The 14,473-nt window shown below is 33.9% G+C and overlaps 4 protein-coding genes across 5 annotated transcripts in view; 3 read left to right on the top strand and 1 right to left on the bottom strand.

Annotated features, from left to right (window-relative positions):
- LOC140959203 (WEB family protein At5g55860-like) overlaps positions 1-14,473 on the top strand; it is a 46,409-nt gene that overhangs the window by 24,425 nt on the left and 7,511 nt on the right. The window lies entirely within an intron of this gene.
- On the bottom strand, positions 398-7,675 carry LOC140959066 (thiosulfate/3-mercaptopyruvate sulfurtransferase 1, mitochondrial-like). Its single transcript, XM_073416794.1, has 12 exons — positions 7,479-7,675; positions 6,483-6,671; positions 5,753-5,812; positions 5,443-5,505; positions 5,035-5,159; positions 4,771-4,933; positions 4,439-4,498; positions 2,638-2,696; positions 2,248-2,329; positions 1,114-1,177; positions 890-957; positions 398-729 (listed from the first exon to the last, which is right to left on the bottom strand). The coding sequence occupies exons 1-12, from the start codon at positions 7,581-7,583 to the stop codon at positions 628-630; spliced, it is 1,140 nt and encodes a 379-aa protein (XP_073272895.1). The 5' UTR covers positions 7,584-7,675; the 3' UTR covers positions 398-627.
- LOC140960197 (glucan endo-1,3-beta-glucosidase 4-like) lies at positions 8,723-9,633 on the top strand. The gene is made up of 3 exons (XM_073418354.1): positions 8,723-8,988; positions 9,077-9,325; positions 9,430-9,633. Exons 1-3 carry the CDS (start codon positions 8,922-8,924, stop codon positions 9,462-9,464), a joined length of 351 nt encoding a protein of 116 aa, XP_073274455.1. The 5' UTR covers positions 8,723-8,921; the 3' UTR covers positions 9,465-9,633.
- LOC140960348 (CASP-like protein 2B1) lies at positions 11,692-14,290 on the top strand. Of its 2 annotated transcripts, none has more exons than XM_073418596.1 (3): positions 11,692-12,314; positions 12,422-12,554; positions 13,751-14,290. In XM_073418596.1, the coding sequence occupies exons 1-3, from the start codon at positions 12,079-12,081 to the stop codon at positions 13,955-13,957; spliced, it is 576 nt and encodes a 191-aa protein (XP_073274697.1). In that variant the 5' UTR covers positions 11,692-12,078; the 3' UTR covers positions 13,958-14,290. The 2 variants fall into 2 exon arrangements, with proteins under 2 accessions (XP_073274697.1, XP_073274696.1); XM_073418595.1 differs by having other exon boundaries at positions 11,698-12,314; positions 13,706-14,290.

The following is a 14,473-nucleotide window of genomic DNA, read 5'->3' as shown; positions in this document are numbered from 1 at the left end:
AATGTTAACTTTTGCGACAGTCGGGTTAGGCTGTGTTCAAGCGTTTGGTTGGTAATGGGGTTCATATAACTCGGTACCTACCCCGCCCTGTCTTAATACCCAAAATTAACTGGTTTCTTATGTTTTATTTCTAAATAAAATAAAAAATGAAAGGAAGTGATATTCTTTGGGATACCTAGTTATGAACAAACAATAAAATGAAACTTGTTTTTCTCTCTATTAGTAGCATGTAGAATTCTATTTACAGTATTTCATATACGAATTTCATTTTCATTATCACTCTTCGATAAATTCAACATTTTTTGCTCAAACTTTCATTACTAAAATTTGCATAAAAATATGACTATAAAGGTACATAAAAATATTAACATGTTCAGGCAGCAAACCCATCTACCCATCAACAAGAAAGAAGTTTTTTTTTATAAGAACAGCCAAACAAGGGCCAGATCGTGCTGGTCTTGAGTAAAACGAACAGTAATATATAGCTACAATAAGTTTCTCCCTGCGTAACATAAATACTCCATGCTTCAGCTTTGAGTCATTTTTACCTTCCTTTTTCATCACAAGAATCACTGCTAAGCTAGTAACCCCTGAAATGTGCATCGAGCTGAGGATCATTTCTTTCATCTACTCTTGGGAAGTAGCAACAGGAGTATCGGGTTTAGCTCCCCATTCCGTCCACGATCCATCATATACTGGAACATCAGCCTTCCCAAGTCGATGAAGACCCTGGAAAATGAAACTACGCGTGTTAATTACATGTTATATAAACTCAAGAACATATGCTCAAGTAAAAAACAAGTTCGACTTCATCGAGACAAAATCGGGTATCCTTCTAATTTTCTGTTGGGGGATGGGGGTGTTGAAGAAAGATAAAAGCAGGAATCACCAGTGCTAGAATGCATGCGGTAACACCAGTACCACAAGAAGTTAAGATGGGCCTTTCCAATGAGATTCCTGCAAAAAATACAAGTGCCACGGTTCAAATACAGTTTTTATTTTATTAGGTAACCTATTTGAATTTGGTTGAGTAACTTCACACATATCACAGGAGCACCCGTGTGTCTGTATTGCACTGAAGCAACTCATTTGAACTAGAGAACTATTTCTAACCTTCTTCGTCAAATCTTTTCTTGAGCTCATCTGCATGTAAAAGCATCTGCGAGTTGTCCAGCATCTGTGAAGAACGTTGAAGAAAAATGGATTAAAGTTCATGTCTTCTATCATGATAACGAGGGAAAATGGAAATTAAGATAATGACAAGAGCCCAAAATTCTTTTGGCATGGATCGAAGCACCATATCTGAGTTGCTAACAGGTTAACATGAAACACAAACAAAGAATTGGCACTCAGAGCAAATTGGAAGAGAAATTGCTAGGTGATGAGCAAAAAATAAATATAATTTCAACTTTATGTTCCCATTATTTTCAGAACTATAACGTTGTTATTCTGAAATCAAGTAAAATATGTAGAGTGCCGATTTATACCTTAAGCAAAACATGTTCTGAAATTGTTTCATCGGCTTAGAAAAGATGGGACCTTTTTCTTTTCTTCCACAGAAGCTATAGAATCTAAATTAACATTATAAAAAGATCTGAGCACAAGTCAGTCAGTGGAGTGGAACAAGCCTGATAACATCCCAGCAAATTCCTTGCCTCCATTTGGTGGTGGAAAATCTTGTGCCGACAGTTCTGAAATTGACCATTTGAAATCTTGCGACTGTTTCAAAATGGTGGTGTATTTGACTCATTTCAATAAGCTAAGAAGCTCAATTGGGATCCTTTAGTTGATAATGGAGGTCCAATCACAAGAGGGAAGTTCACCAAATCTGAGGCTCTTAATTGGCTAATTCAAGAGTTACATGGAACAAGAGTTGAAGTAAATTGAGTTGACTAAGTAGAAGACTAGATAACTTAATTATGGGACTTGGTTCACTCGACAATTTGTGAATGACGCCCTAATTAGTATATTCCTTAAGTTTAGGTTTCCATTCAATATTCTAGAATTATTTTATTTGGTATTTTTATGGTCTACTAGTATAACAAACCTAACATGGAGCCAAGCTTGAGCTCAAAATATTGGACCCTTTGGCCTTAAAATTCAGCTGTCAAATTCTGAAATTTCTACAAGTAATTGACCCAATCTAGTCTATTGACATCCATAGACAAGATATACAAGAAGCTGCACCCATTTCCTAACATACCAGCTTCAACAAATTGTAACAACCAATAGCAGTTAATACTTTACCTTGGCAAAGGGAACACATTTACTGCCCGGAACATGGCCGCTTCTTATTCCCTTACGAGGTTCCGGTGCAGCCCCTTCATACCTATCAGAAAGCAAAAAAAGTTCAACACATTTTGGATATGAATTTGAAGGACAAAGAGTCATCATGAAGCACAAGTAAAATTTGGTAACTATTTTGAGATTGCTGGTTATATTTGTGTGGAGGCCAGATCCGATAGAGAGCTAGGTAAATGTGAGTAACTAGCATTATTTTGATTGAACATAAAAGATACAATATTTGTATTTAATACAAATAAATTAGCATGGAATTAATCTAATTGTTTAGAGTATGAGCAACAAGAAATATCACTTCACATTCATAAAATAAAGTTTCGTACAAAATCAAACTACCTAGGTTTTGAGCGTGCATCCAAATGCTGATGTGTTTGCTCCTCAATGTTATGCTGTACCTGATAACAAAGAAAATTACAACTTGAAGCAAGTACAAAATGAAATTTGTCAAACTAAATCTGAAAGAAAATTATCATAGCAGAGATAATCAGTTCTGACAAATATGAGTCCCCAATGATCCCCTCCCACCCCAAAGAGACGACATCCTGCTGCTAAAAGGAAGGAGTCATGAAAACAGGAAGCAAGTTGTATGACAAATCAAAACCAATACAAGTCCAGCTGTACATACACATGTAACAATTTGAAATTTCCTCTCCACCTGGATTTCCAACATTCTTCAAGGTAAATAAAATCCAATTGCTAAGACTAGTGGTGAGACACTGAGACCTTCTTTAGCCCTTTATCGAGTGGAAGAGAGAGACCAGCAGGGGCGGCCGGCCCCCTAAATTCTAATTATCTTGTAACTGAGTATATTTTCTCCATATAAATGCAGAATCAAATATAATGTCATCCCCCTAACTTTTGTATTTTGTTTAAATTTTTGTTTCTGTCACCCAAATTAAATTCCTGGATCTGCCAATGCTTCATCAGCCAATGCCTTTATTCTATTTAATCAGCGCCTTTAATTATCAGAGATGAAAATCTCATAACAAGAAGTAATAATTATTGTAAGAACAATGTTAACAAGATCTATACACACACACACACAAAGCCACTCGTCCAAAGAAAATGGCATAAAACAATGATGCTTGGGAAACAGGAATTAAGTTATTGGTCAATTACATTTTTTTAGGTCTTCAATAATATATTAAATTGGTTTTAGGAATCAAGGAACCAACAATACTGTGACGTCTACTTTATTTCAGGTAGTGAAAAAATCGAGAACCATTGTGATGTGATATAAATGAATAGAAGAAAATTTAAAAATACACACACATTATACAAGAAAAGAGCAAATGGGTATAAATAACATTTTCCCCATGTTAGAATCCTCCAACATCATTGGCAAAGGATCTACGTCGGAATCCTCCAAAATCATTGGCCAAGGATCTTATACGGTATGTCAAGATGTATTTGTAATGGAAGAATAAATTGGGGTAGTAGCTAGAGGTTACAAAAAAGTAGCTAGTGAAATCCCAGTTATTAAATATTTCAGAAATAGTATCCATGGACATGCATCATGACATGTGCTGTAAGATGTTTAACTGATGAGTGCAAGCACTGTAAGATGTGTATAAGATGCAATTTCACACATATCCTACTTAGCATGCCAAGTATTACATCGATATTGCGTGCAAAATTGCATAGTGACAGGTAGTAAAAGACGGCAGTTATTATGTGAAAATTTCTGTACAAGATCCATCATATAAAATAAGAGTATGATTTTTATGCTAGAGTTATTTGTGTATTCCACATAACTGTTCCATATGTTCGATGTTTGTGATTTGACTTTTATGTTTTTTCTGAGTTGTCTGATGACAAATGTTTGATCATTTAACATTTTTGACAAACGTTAACTTATTGAAGGACCTCGTTTATGATCGGCAATCAGGGACCCACAATTATGTTGAGTCAGAAACCTGCAGCAAAGAGAGCAAAATAGAAAGGGTACAACTTGGAGAAGTGAGACCCCATAACCACATCCCCCAAATCTCAAAATTGTCATGGAACAAAGTCACTTGGGAGGGTGGAGTATCATTCTACAGAAACAAAATCTAGCTGCAACAATCAGGTTCAATAAATTAACCAATAATGCTGCCTACAAACTTAGAAACAAATAAAACCCAAGGAAGAAATAGACCTGTTCAAGTGTCCAAACTAGCTGTGGCTGAAATCTGGTTTCGAATGTCATTGGCCCAACCTGAAAATAATAAAGTGTTTTTCTACTCTTGAAGCAAGTAAGATTAATAATCAATTATCATTGAGATACCCCACATACAAGTCAAAGTGTTTCATTAAGCAAACTCCAAACTCACACATAAGAGATTTTTTTTTTTAGAGTTAGGGGAGGAGTTTGTTCGAACCCGGGCTTGGTCCCAAATTTGGGACCTTGGTGCCACATGGGCTATAAGCCATCAGCTCACATACGAAGGGAATCAGTGAAGTACAATTGATCATGTTAACACAACTTACCCGCTGTCCTAGGTACACTTTCGCTATTGCCTCACTAGCAGCACTGGCTTTCAAGATAGCATCACTCGATGCACTTGATTCAACATCAAATCCTAAAGCACGCCATCTAGGTAAACCTCCATCTAAAACCCAAATTCTTTCATGCCCAAATACTCGAAACATCCTGTTATCAACATGAATAAATAGATCATTGCAACCTTGACGATGGAGATTTTGAAATTTATACACCAATGTTTGTTTTATACGAGAAGAACAAAAACCCACCACCAAACACGAGCTGCACTAAAAATTCCCTTTCCATCATAAACAACAAGACCATCTTTATTCTCAATGCCAAGTGCAGAAACAGCAGCAGCAAATGCTTCTTCTGACGGCAGCATATGTGGCAACTGCAGAAACCATTAGACATGGGAAATATTAAACAATTAACATCCATGTAAGACAGTATGTAATCACTCTCCTAATGCAGGGGTCCACTTGCAGCATTATGTATTCATCATCATTGCATTATGGGTTGTGTGACTGCATCATATCACGGGATAGAATAATTGAAACCTCACATGTAAGAAAAAATATATATTTTATCATGAGAAAAAAAAAGTACTATGCCACAGATAATTCTACACCACAGAATCAGTGTGCTATTCTCTGACTTTATACATGGCATCTTACGTTAGAAGTACGATCTGAAACACCATCAACGTCGAAGAAAAGCGCACCAGGAATGTGTGCAACCTGTTCAATAAAAAGATGGTATAGAATTAAAAATCTAATAAAAAATTAAACAGTTCAAAGTTCAGTACCAGACACGAATTATAACCAACTGCCTCCAATCAACCCCAAAAAAGTCAACAAATTATTGCAAACGAAGAACAAAGAACACTTTTTCTTAATAGTCAATCTACCTAGGTGTATTCTATAGGATTATGATCTAGCAAGCTAAAAGTCGAAAGAAAACTCCATAATAAAGATTGAAAAGAACCTGATATTCTTGAAGTGGGTTCCTCTGTTCATCTGGCATGTACCAGGATGCATCCAAAACCTGCAAAAATTCAAAATACTATTGTGAAGATCATGGCATGTTTCAACCCAAATACAATACAAAGACAATTTTTACTGTTAAATACACCATGCAATTTAGTCATTTCAAGTGAAGCAGTGAATTAAGGTTTGGGGAAAAAAAGAAAAAAGGAAACTCGAGGGATAACTACTATAGGAAAGGGCCCAACAAAATTTTGCTTGTTAAAAGTGATAGGAAATATTAAAATAATGAAATGAGATTCCAATTAAATCTGACAAGGTCCATATCAAGGATGTTCTGGTATTATTTTACTATATTCCCTATTCCCTCAAACATTGTTATATCTCAACTATTTTTTATCAGGGCATATAACAACATAAAGGCAATTTCACTAAGTCCTTACAGGATATCCCTGCTTTATTTATCATATAGCTTGTTGTTTTAAGACAATAACTTTTTGGTCGAACTGAAAGTCTTTCATAGAGTTTTATAAAAGCTCCTCTCCAAACTTCCACACTTGACAATCATGAAAACAAATAAACTTTGAGACTATGGTTCTAATAAATACTATCCGAGATGGAAAAGAAAAATGTACCATACATCTCAAAATGAATTTAATGAACAAACATTCACAATCATTTTTATCACTTTAGCACAATAAAAGCACAAAGACAAGAGCAAAAGCTTAGACCTTCCAATCAAGTTCTCGAATGTTGGCATGGAGCCATTCAACTGAAACAACAGGTTCATTAGTTGACAAGGACTGCATGGAAAATGAAGATTGCGATGCAACCGCAGCAGAAGACATGCTACAAGAAATGGGTACTGGATTCTTATATGCCAAATGGTGGGAAATAAACTGTGATTGAGTTGGTCTCTTCTGCATGAAAGGGATAATCAATCCATCGCGTGCAAGAACTAATCTGACAGTCCACGCAAATTTATGCGGGGAAGAAAAGAAAATTAACTGCAATATATAACTGCAATCATATGAAACTTCAAATATTTAAACTTGATAGAAATGCAACAGAGTAGGTGAAGCTCTCGTTAAAAATTTTGAGAGAAATATTTGGGAAGCATTTACACAATTTGCTTCCTATCTCGATCAAATAATTCACAATAAATTCTCAAGAGGTCAAGGATTAAACAAATAGCTTAAACCATCACAGATTCACAATCACCACCCTCACAGTTGAATGGCGTATAAATGTATAATTACTCTTTTGTACCGGAACAGAGGGTTATATTAATTATGAAACCCGGGAAATTCTGGTTAAAATTATGCACTTACTCGAACCCAAAAAACCATATTCACGATAAATAACATTTTCAGTTAGGATATTTATTACAAAGCACAACCTTTTCGGAAATCCATTAGAAAAATAAGTTCACACCGGATACAAATGCAACACAATATAGTCGATTATTCCACAAGGAAGTAAAACCTAGAGCTATCCATCATTTTGGAACAAGTTATACCATCATCCCTAAAGTTTAAAGCGAGGGATTTGCCCATCAAAACCTATACATTCTCTGTGATCAGCAACAACCCTTTCAAAGAGAATTCTCAAGAAAATCAAATTGCCACCATGGAAAAAGTGCAAAATTCATCGTCAAACTGGCACCAGCAACAAGATTAGCCATAACAAACATAAAGAAAAATAAACTAACAAAATACAGAACTCACGCTAATTAGTGATGTAAAGAATTGGGATTTTTGGAAGCGAGATGGTGAAGAGGAATTCAGGAGGCGACGGGCAAAGAAACTTCTGCACAAAGCGGCAGATGCCATTATACGAGCTATCAATTAGAAGCAGTGATATAAATCAGTGTGTGACCATAAGATTTTTGTAGCATCTGACGAGAGAAGATCTCCCGAAAAATCATATTTGAAACCTACGTAATAATTTTAGATAAAAAATAATATTTTTTTAAGGTAACATCGAATAAGATATTTGTCTAAAAAATTGATTTGTAGACAATTTAACAAAAGTTTTTGAGTATGTTTTTAATCCGTGAAATCGAGAAGACTTCGCTAAATTAGTGGACGCTCTGTAATGATGATATCGAGTCAATTTCTAAATTATAACGATTCTTAAGTCGCTCACAAATGTTGGAACTTTAGTATTTTCTGTCACACTTTACTACATTTGGATAAGCATTATAAATGTATAGATATTTGAAGCCTTTTATATAGATTTATATAGAATATATTTTTTTCAAATTAAATTACATGTATTTCGAGGTTTTAATTATCTATTTTTTCGAGTTTATTATTTTATTAAATAGAAAAACATATATAATTGTATGAATATCTTACATGGATGATTGTATTTATCTCCTCAATATTATCCAACAATATATTTTTGATTTAAAGACAAAGAAAAACCATACACCTAAATAATATGTTTGGCTATGTAGATATACGCTCGTGATAAAATTATATCTTTTCCCAGCATGGATTAGTTCTAGCTAGGTTTGTTTTGTCGGGTTGTTAGACATTCAAACGAGTAATATAAAATTTACCGAACTTTGTTCTAGATCTGTCCAGCGTCCATTTGCTGAGCTCTTAGGTGTCAGGTGGTGTCGGAGATCACGATTCCGTGTAGCTATATACCGAGGAAGCAATAGTTGCAAGCTGGATATTCATATGAATATGATCGATCAGATGTTACATTCAGAGTAATACATATATCGTGTATCCAATAATTAATAGCTCAACACATGAGTAATGTTAATATTGATAGTGCTAATGTAACAAAATATCATAGTTGAACGTTAAGGTAATACCTGATAGTAGTATGAACACAACTCAACATTACACGTGAATGATCGATGGTGGAGACATCCAACCATGTAGTTCCCACTTGGGACGTTAGGCTACGATAGAGTAACCAGTGCATTTTATCCACAAGAACACTATCCATGTTATCCAAAAGAATATGGACTTCTTATTATCACGGGATCTTGAAAAAGCAAAAGCATTTGCTTGGGTATTCAACTTTTCCAAGAAAAGAATATTATTATTTCCATGGTTTCTTGTTCACTCCATCTCAGCACCTTGCTTATTATAAAGGATTCCCATTTGAAGTTCAAATCAAGCCTAAGCTGCTAGAACATCTTAATTCTCATGTGGGCTCTGCCAAGGAAAACTCTGTTTGCTCTTACCTTTTTGTTATCGATTTTACGAAATTCGGGTATCCATTAATCTTCTTGTTTTTTCTTTTCGGATTTTTCAAAGTCTTATATACATATTAGTCCTTAATATATCTCAACATGTGTTAGATGGACAATTTGCGGATTACTGCGTAGCGGACGAGCAGACTCCCGAAGACGAGCTGCTGAGGGCTATGGATTGGGCATGTGGGAATGGTGCAGATTGCAGTGTGCTTAAATTGAACCAAAGATGTTATCTTCCCAACACGGTAATAGCTCATGCCTCGTATGCATTCAATAGCTATTATCAGAACATGAAGCACAAAGGAGGGAGTTGCTATTTCAGAGGTGCTGCAGTTCTTACCGGTCTTGATCCAAGTAAGAAGATTTTTCTCAAGATATGATATTTGTTTTCTCGTAACTAGTAAAAAAAATCCGAGTCGGGAGATGTGTTCATTAGAATTACTTTGACAAATTTGCAGGCCATGATTCCTGCAAGTTTGAAGAGTTACCTTGAAGCTCCAGCTTATAAGCGTCTACGTTCTTTTTCCTTCTTCGACGTCTTTATCTTTAGACATACGGTGTTTATATTGATTTCGCGTTTCAGGATTTTCAAACTATAATGTTAAATTTTTTTTAAAAAAAAAACTGAAAATTTATTTTGAATGTGTCTTTTTGTGTTACATCGATTACTTACTAGAGATTTTCTTAAATACTTTCCATCAAATTACTATAATCAATTTTAGCCTTCGATTAAGTTAATTTATCAAAATAATCTTTTTATTATATCAAATTATAAAGATATCTTTTAAACCCTACTCACCGTCAATTTCTCTCTCAATCTCTTTTCTTCTCTCATCAATTACGTGCGTTAAGAGTTTTGAAGCACATCCATTTTAGTTCTCCGTTCTAGTTTTTTTTGTTTATGATAATATATATGTATATATATATATGGCAAAACAGTTTTGTTTCTGTCAAACTGTTGAATATATTGACTCCAATAAAATTTTCTAATTTTGATTTAATTTTTTTTTTTCCAAAATTTGACTTGATTTTTCCATAATTTTAAGTTTTTTTTTTTAAATTAAGAATATTTTTAAGTTGAAATAAATGGATGATTTGCTATTTATTGCAATTGAAATATGTGTGCATTTTTTGAAATATTGAATGACGCAAGTTTAAAAGTGCATAAATATTGAGAACATAGATTGAAAAATGATCGTAAAGTAACTTACTTGAAATAATAAACAGAAATGTAGAGCAATGGCGGAGAAGAAGAATGAAGTCCATGACAATTGACACGAATCTGCCTCTTTGTTTATTTATTTTTTCCTGATAAATAGGCAGTAAATAATTGGAGCAAATAATTTAAAATAAAAAAAGACAATATAGGATATTTCAATTATATAAGACATAATGTAAAATGTTTAGTAAAGAATGTCATTTTTAAAATTATGACTTGGAAGTGAGTTAGAATAATCAATTTCCCGTCACTTTATCATAATATGTCGCTGATATCCAACGTTTATGTATGATAAACTATGTTTTCCAATTAAACCAAATTTTTTTTAAAAAAAACTAAGCTAATTTTTTTAAAATAAAACGAATCTTAAATAAGTAATTGCAAACACTCTCTTATACTTTAAACTAACATAATTCTGGAAATAAATGTATACGTTACGCCATGCACAATTTTTTTAGGAAAATAAAACATAATGTTAAAAATTATTTAAAATGGCTAATGAAGTAAGTCAATTCGAAGTTGATTATTAATAAGATTTAAAATGAAATCATGATAAATTAAAATTATGAATCCAAAAGAATTAAATGCTTATTCATTGTTCCAAAAAAAAAAAACCCACAAAAGACGTTGACCGGAAGAGAAAATTTGGACAAGAACCCAAAAAAAAAGGAGGGGGGATTTTCGCAAATGAAAAAATAATATCGAAAATTAAGTTGTCAGGAGTTCGATTTCTTCTACCAATACATTTTTTTGCAATCATATAATAAAAAAATTGTCTCATGCGATTTACTTGACTAACATATTTTGCAAACTATTGTATTAGTTTGAAGGTTTACACTCAAATTAAATCGAGTAGTTCAATTCAGCGATTATGTTCGGTTTGTTAGTTAGTTCAATAATCAATTTGAAAGTTCTGATAATCCCAAATTTTGCTCAACAACCCACCCCATTCAGAAATCAAGAAATTAAAAAGAGAGAGATATATGACTTAATTCATTCATGGTTTCACTTTCTTTCTGAATATCGAGCAATGTGTCTGGTTCATTTGGACTGCAGGGCTTTGTACTATTATTAGATTGCATACTTTACGACTTGGGCTAAACTAAAATGGCAATTTTCGAGATAGTTTGATAGTAATCACTGTTACGGTAGATCAAATATTCGAAAACATTCATTGTCCACCACTCAAATGTCAAGCAATCCTACTGAAATCTTGGCCACACCACTTAGAGAAAGAAAACCCAACACTTTTTCTCCGAGTCTAGTCCCACTTACTTTGCACAAGGAGGAATGGGCGATCATAAATTCAATCTTACCAACCTCATTGAATATGAGAGAGACAAGTGAAGGGGGCCACTCTCAAGAATAAAGCCTACTCTTTTATATCTCTTCCATTTTCTTGAAACAAGAAACTACTGCTTCTTCCCATAAAACCAGTCCAAAATTTTAGACCATTGTTTTAAATGTTGTCCTAGGTATCTGAACACCTCACAACAAGCTTTTATTTATTGCTTCTTGAAACTTGAATCTTGAATCTTGAATCTTGAATGCCCTTTCCCTTAGCTTACAGTGAATTGCTATTTTTTTAATGCTTTCTTTAGTTGTTCTGGCACTCTGTCATGCAACCCTTGAGCTAAGCTCCCCATTTTTAGATAAATTTATTTGAAAGCAATAAATGTGGAAAAAATTATCAAAATTGTGAAAAAAAATGAAGGAAAATGTTTTTTCTTTAAATATTATTGGGTGTCGATATAAATAGGGAGAATGTAGGTAGTTGAACAAGCGGTGTTGTTCATAGTTGCTACTTTCTTTTGGTATTCTTGATTTTGGCCTTTGGGTTGCCTTCTGCTTAACTTTTGGTTGATTTCTCTCCTCATTACTTGTAAATATGAGTTATGTTGGTGTTGGTGTTGGTGTTGGTGTTAGTCCTGGTAATGTTCCTGTATACCATGGGTGCAGTTTGAAGGTGATTGATAGGCGGGTGAGACTAGCCGAGCTGCTTTTGAGGTGTTTGATTTGTGCCTTGGCCATTATTTCTATTGTTCTTATAGTGTCAGACTATGAGGTCAAGGAGATTTTCACAATTAGGAAGGAGGCCAAATTTACAGACATGAAAGCAGTTGTGTAAGAAGATCTGTCTTCTGTTTCTGTTTCTGTTTTAAGGGTTTCTAAGGAGTTTGTTCTTCAAACATATGAGTAAAATCTTGGCTAATTTGTTCCAACATTTACAGATTTTTGGTGGTGACCGATGGATTAGCTGTTGCTTACTCACTTGTTCATGTTTTGAGGTGCGTTCAGAGTATGATTAGAGGGAGTGTGCTGTTGAATAAGACCTTGGCTTGGGCTATTTTCTCTGGTGATCAGGTGTTTAAGTGATTGCATTGATTTTTTTTTCTTATGTCCTCTCTATAGAATCTTGATCTTTCATGGATAAATCAAAGCTGAATCATTGTTTTTTTATGTCCTACAAATTGTCTGGCTTGACTTATTCTCATCAGTGCTTTTATCCAACCAAATAGATCCAAAATAAGCAAAAAATTTCAGTATAAAATCTGATTTGTAAGGAACTACAAATATTATTCATGCATGTTTTGAATTCGGTAAATTCAATCTATGATACCGAAAACAGAGACTATAAAATTTGAAGGAGTTTTGATTAAGTATATAGTGTTAAATGTCTTGAAGTTTTGATAAAGTTATGAAACATGGATTTTCTCCTAGAAACTAGATGTGTGATCCGAATGATCCGAATCTATCCTCTAAGTGCATACGCTGATGTTTTCGTCTATTTAATATCTTAATTTAAGGTTGCATTTGGTTGTGATGTTGGATAGATAAGTGATTGATTGTTTGAGTCGTAGAAAGTATGATATGATGAGATAATTATTAAATTATTTGGTGTGTATGATTCAGTGTAGGATGGTATCTGAGATATTATGTGTTTTGTTCACATATTCTCCGTTCTTCTTTTACATTTTCCTTGTAGTTGGGGATTTACTCTTTGCATTTGCACATGGATGTGCTATATGTTCCAAGTTAATAACTTAGAACTCTCTGGACCGAGCAAGCTGTATGTTTTTGAAAAAAGTTTTTCTAACTACATATTGAAGTATTATCACATGATTATTAATTCACAGTGGGGTCACAACAAGTTAATGACAGAAGATCTGGTTGAGAAGTATCACTTAAAATGATCATATTGCAGGGTGACTGCGACCAAAGATTGTTGCAGTCACTATGGATTTGGGGTTTAGGGTGGCCGATAAGGAAGAACAGCTAATAGAAAAATCAAACCAAATTGACCATGAGTGCTTTTTGTTTCTGTATTCACATCACATGGCTTTGTTGGATGTTTGACAGTTCTTGCCGTAACTATGACAACTATATATCCTGGAATGATCATTTTATCATATGTTAGACTAAATTCACATCCGTCGTATAAAATTGTTTGGTTCAATCTAAAGTACTCTCGGTTTTAGTTAGTTTATTTTTTTTATGTTGTCTCACTTGTGCAGATAATGGCCTACTTGAATTTAGCCACGGTTTCTGCTGCTTTGCAGTCAGGAATATTTGCCAAGTTTGGTCAGAAGGAACTGCAGTGGATGAAGATATGCAAACTGTACGAGAAATATTGCAACCAAAGCGGAGATGGCTTAGCCAGCGCGCTACTGGCGAGCCTTTCCATGGTCATATTGTCTGCCATTTCAGCTTTTAGCCTCTTCCGTTTGTATGGAGGCAATGCAGGAAAGAACAGCGGAAGGTGGTAACCAACCTAATCCATGATAATGAAAATGTGTATCTTGTTCCATGTATGTGAGATTGTGCTCTGTATCTGGAAATCTTGTTCCATGCGATGTGTCAAACGTGTTGCTGGGAGATGATAGTTCAGAAACTTTAAATAGTTGTATTTCTTTTCGTGTTTCATAGATATACATCGATGAATGTGCATGCTAATTCATTCTAAGACCAGCAACATTGAATTTGTGCTTAAGACTATGTAAAATTGTGTGATGAAGTTGGTCATGCTAATGTCGGCATTGGTAACTTCATCTCATTTTCTTATCGTATTGACATAATGCAACATAGATGATGTTGAAATATTAATTTTTAATTTCTATCATTTAATTTTTTTTTAAAAAAACATAATAAAATTGCAAATAATTATAACAAATTTAAATTACACATAATTAAAATTTTAAAAGTTATATGAAATTAAAAAATACATGAAATAAAAAATAAAAATAATTAAATTACGAACTAAATAGATCATCGATTGAATTTTT

The sequence above is a fragment of the Primulina huaijiensis genome, chromosome 15, assembly GCF_012295235.1.
Source record: "Primulina huaijiensis isolate GDHJ02 chromosome 15, ASM1229523v2, whole genome shotgun sequence".
Classification (NCBI taxonomy): Eukaryota; Viridiplantae; Streptophyta; class Magnoliopsida; order Lamiales; family Gesneriaceae; genus Primulina; species Primulina huaijiensis.
The sequence above is the reverse complement of the archived record's forward strand: the minus strand, read 5'-3'. Positions and strand labels throughout refer to the sequence as shown.

Bases quoted from the DNA above. Each gene is read 5' to 3' on its own strand.
- LOC140959066 (XM_073416794.1), bottom strand. From the start codon at position 7,583: ATGGCATCTGCCGCTTTGTGCAGAAGTTTCTTTGCCCGTCGCCTCCTG. The intron at 4,499-4,770 runs GTAAGTTGTGTT...TATTATTTTCAG, and splicing joins AAGTGTACCTAGGACAGCGG to GTTGGGCCAATGACATTCGA. The intron at 730-889 runs GTGATTCCTGCT...TTCATTTTCCAG, and splicing joins CCGCATGCATTCTAGCACTG to GGTCTTCATCGACTTGGGAA.
- LOC140960197 (XM_073418354.1), top strand. From the start codon at position 8,922: ATGTGGGCTCTGCCAAGGAAAACTCTGTTTGCTCTTACCTTTTTGTTA. The intron at 8,989-9,076 runs GTATCCATTAAT...AACATGTGTTAG, and splicing joins ATCGATTTTACGAAATTCGG to ATGGACAATTTGCGGATTAC. The intron at 9,326-9,429 runs GTAAGAAGATTT...ACAAATTTGCAG, and splicing joins TCTTACCGGTCTTGATCCAA to GCCATGATTCCTGCAAGTTT.
- LOC140960348 (XM_073418595.1), top strand. From the start codon at position 12,079: ATGAGTTATGTTGGTGTTGGTGTTGGTGTTGGTGTTAGTCCTGGTAAT. The intron at 12,315-12,421 runs GTAAGAAGATCT...CAACATTTACAG, and splicing joins ACAGACATGAAAGCAGTTGT to ATTTTTGGTGGTGACCGATG. The intron at 12,555-13,705 runs GTGTTTAAGTGA...TCACTTGTGCAG, and splicing joins CTATTTTCTCTGGTGATCAG to ATAATGGCCTACTTGAATTT.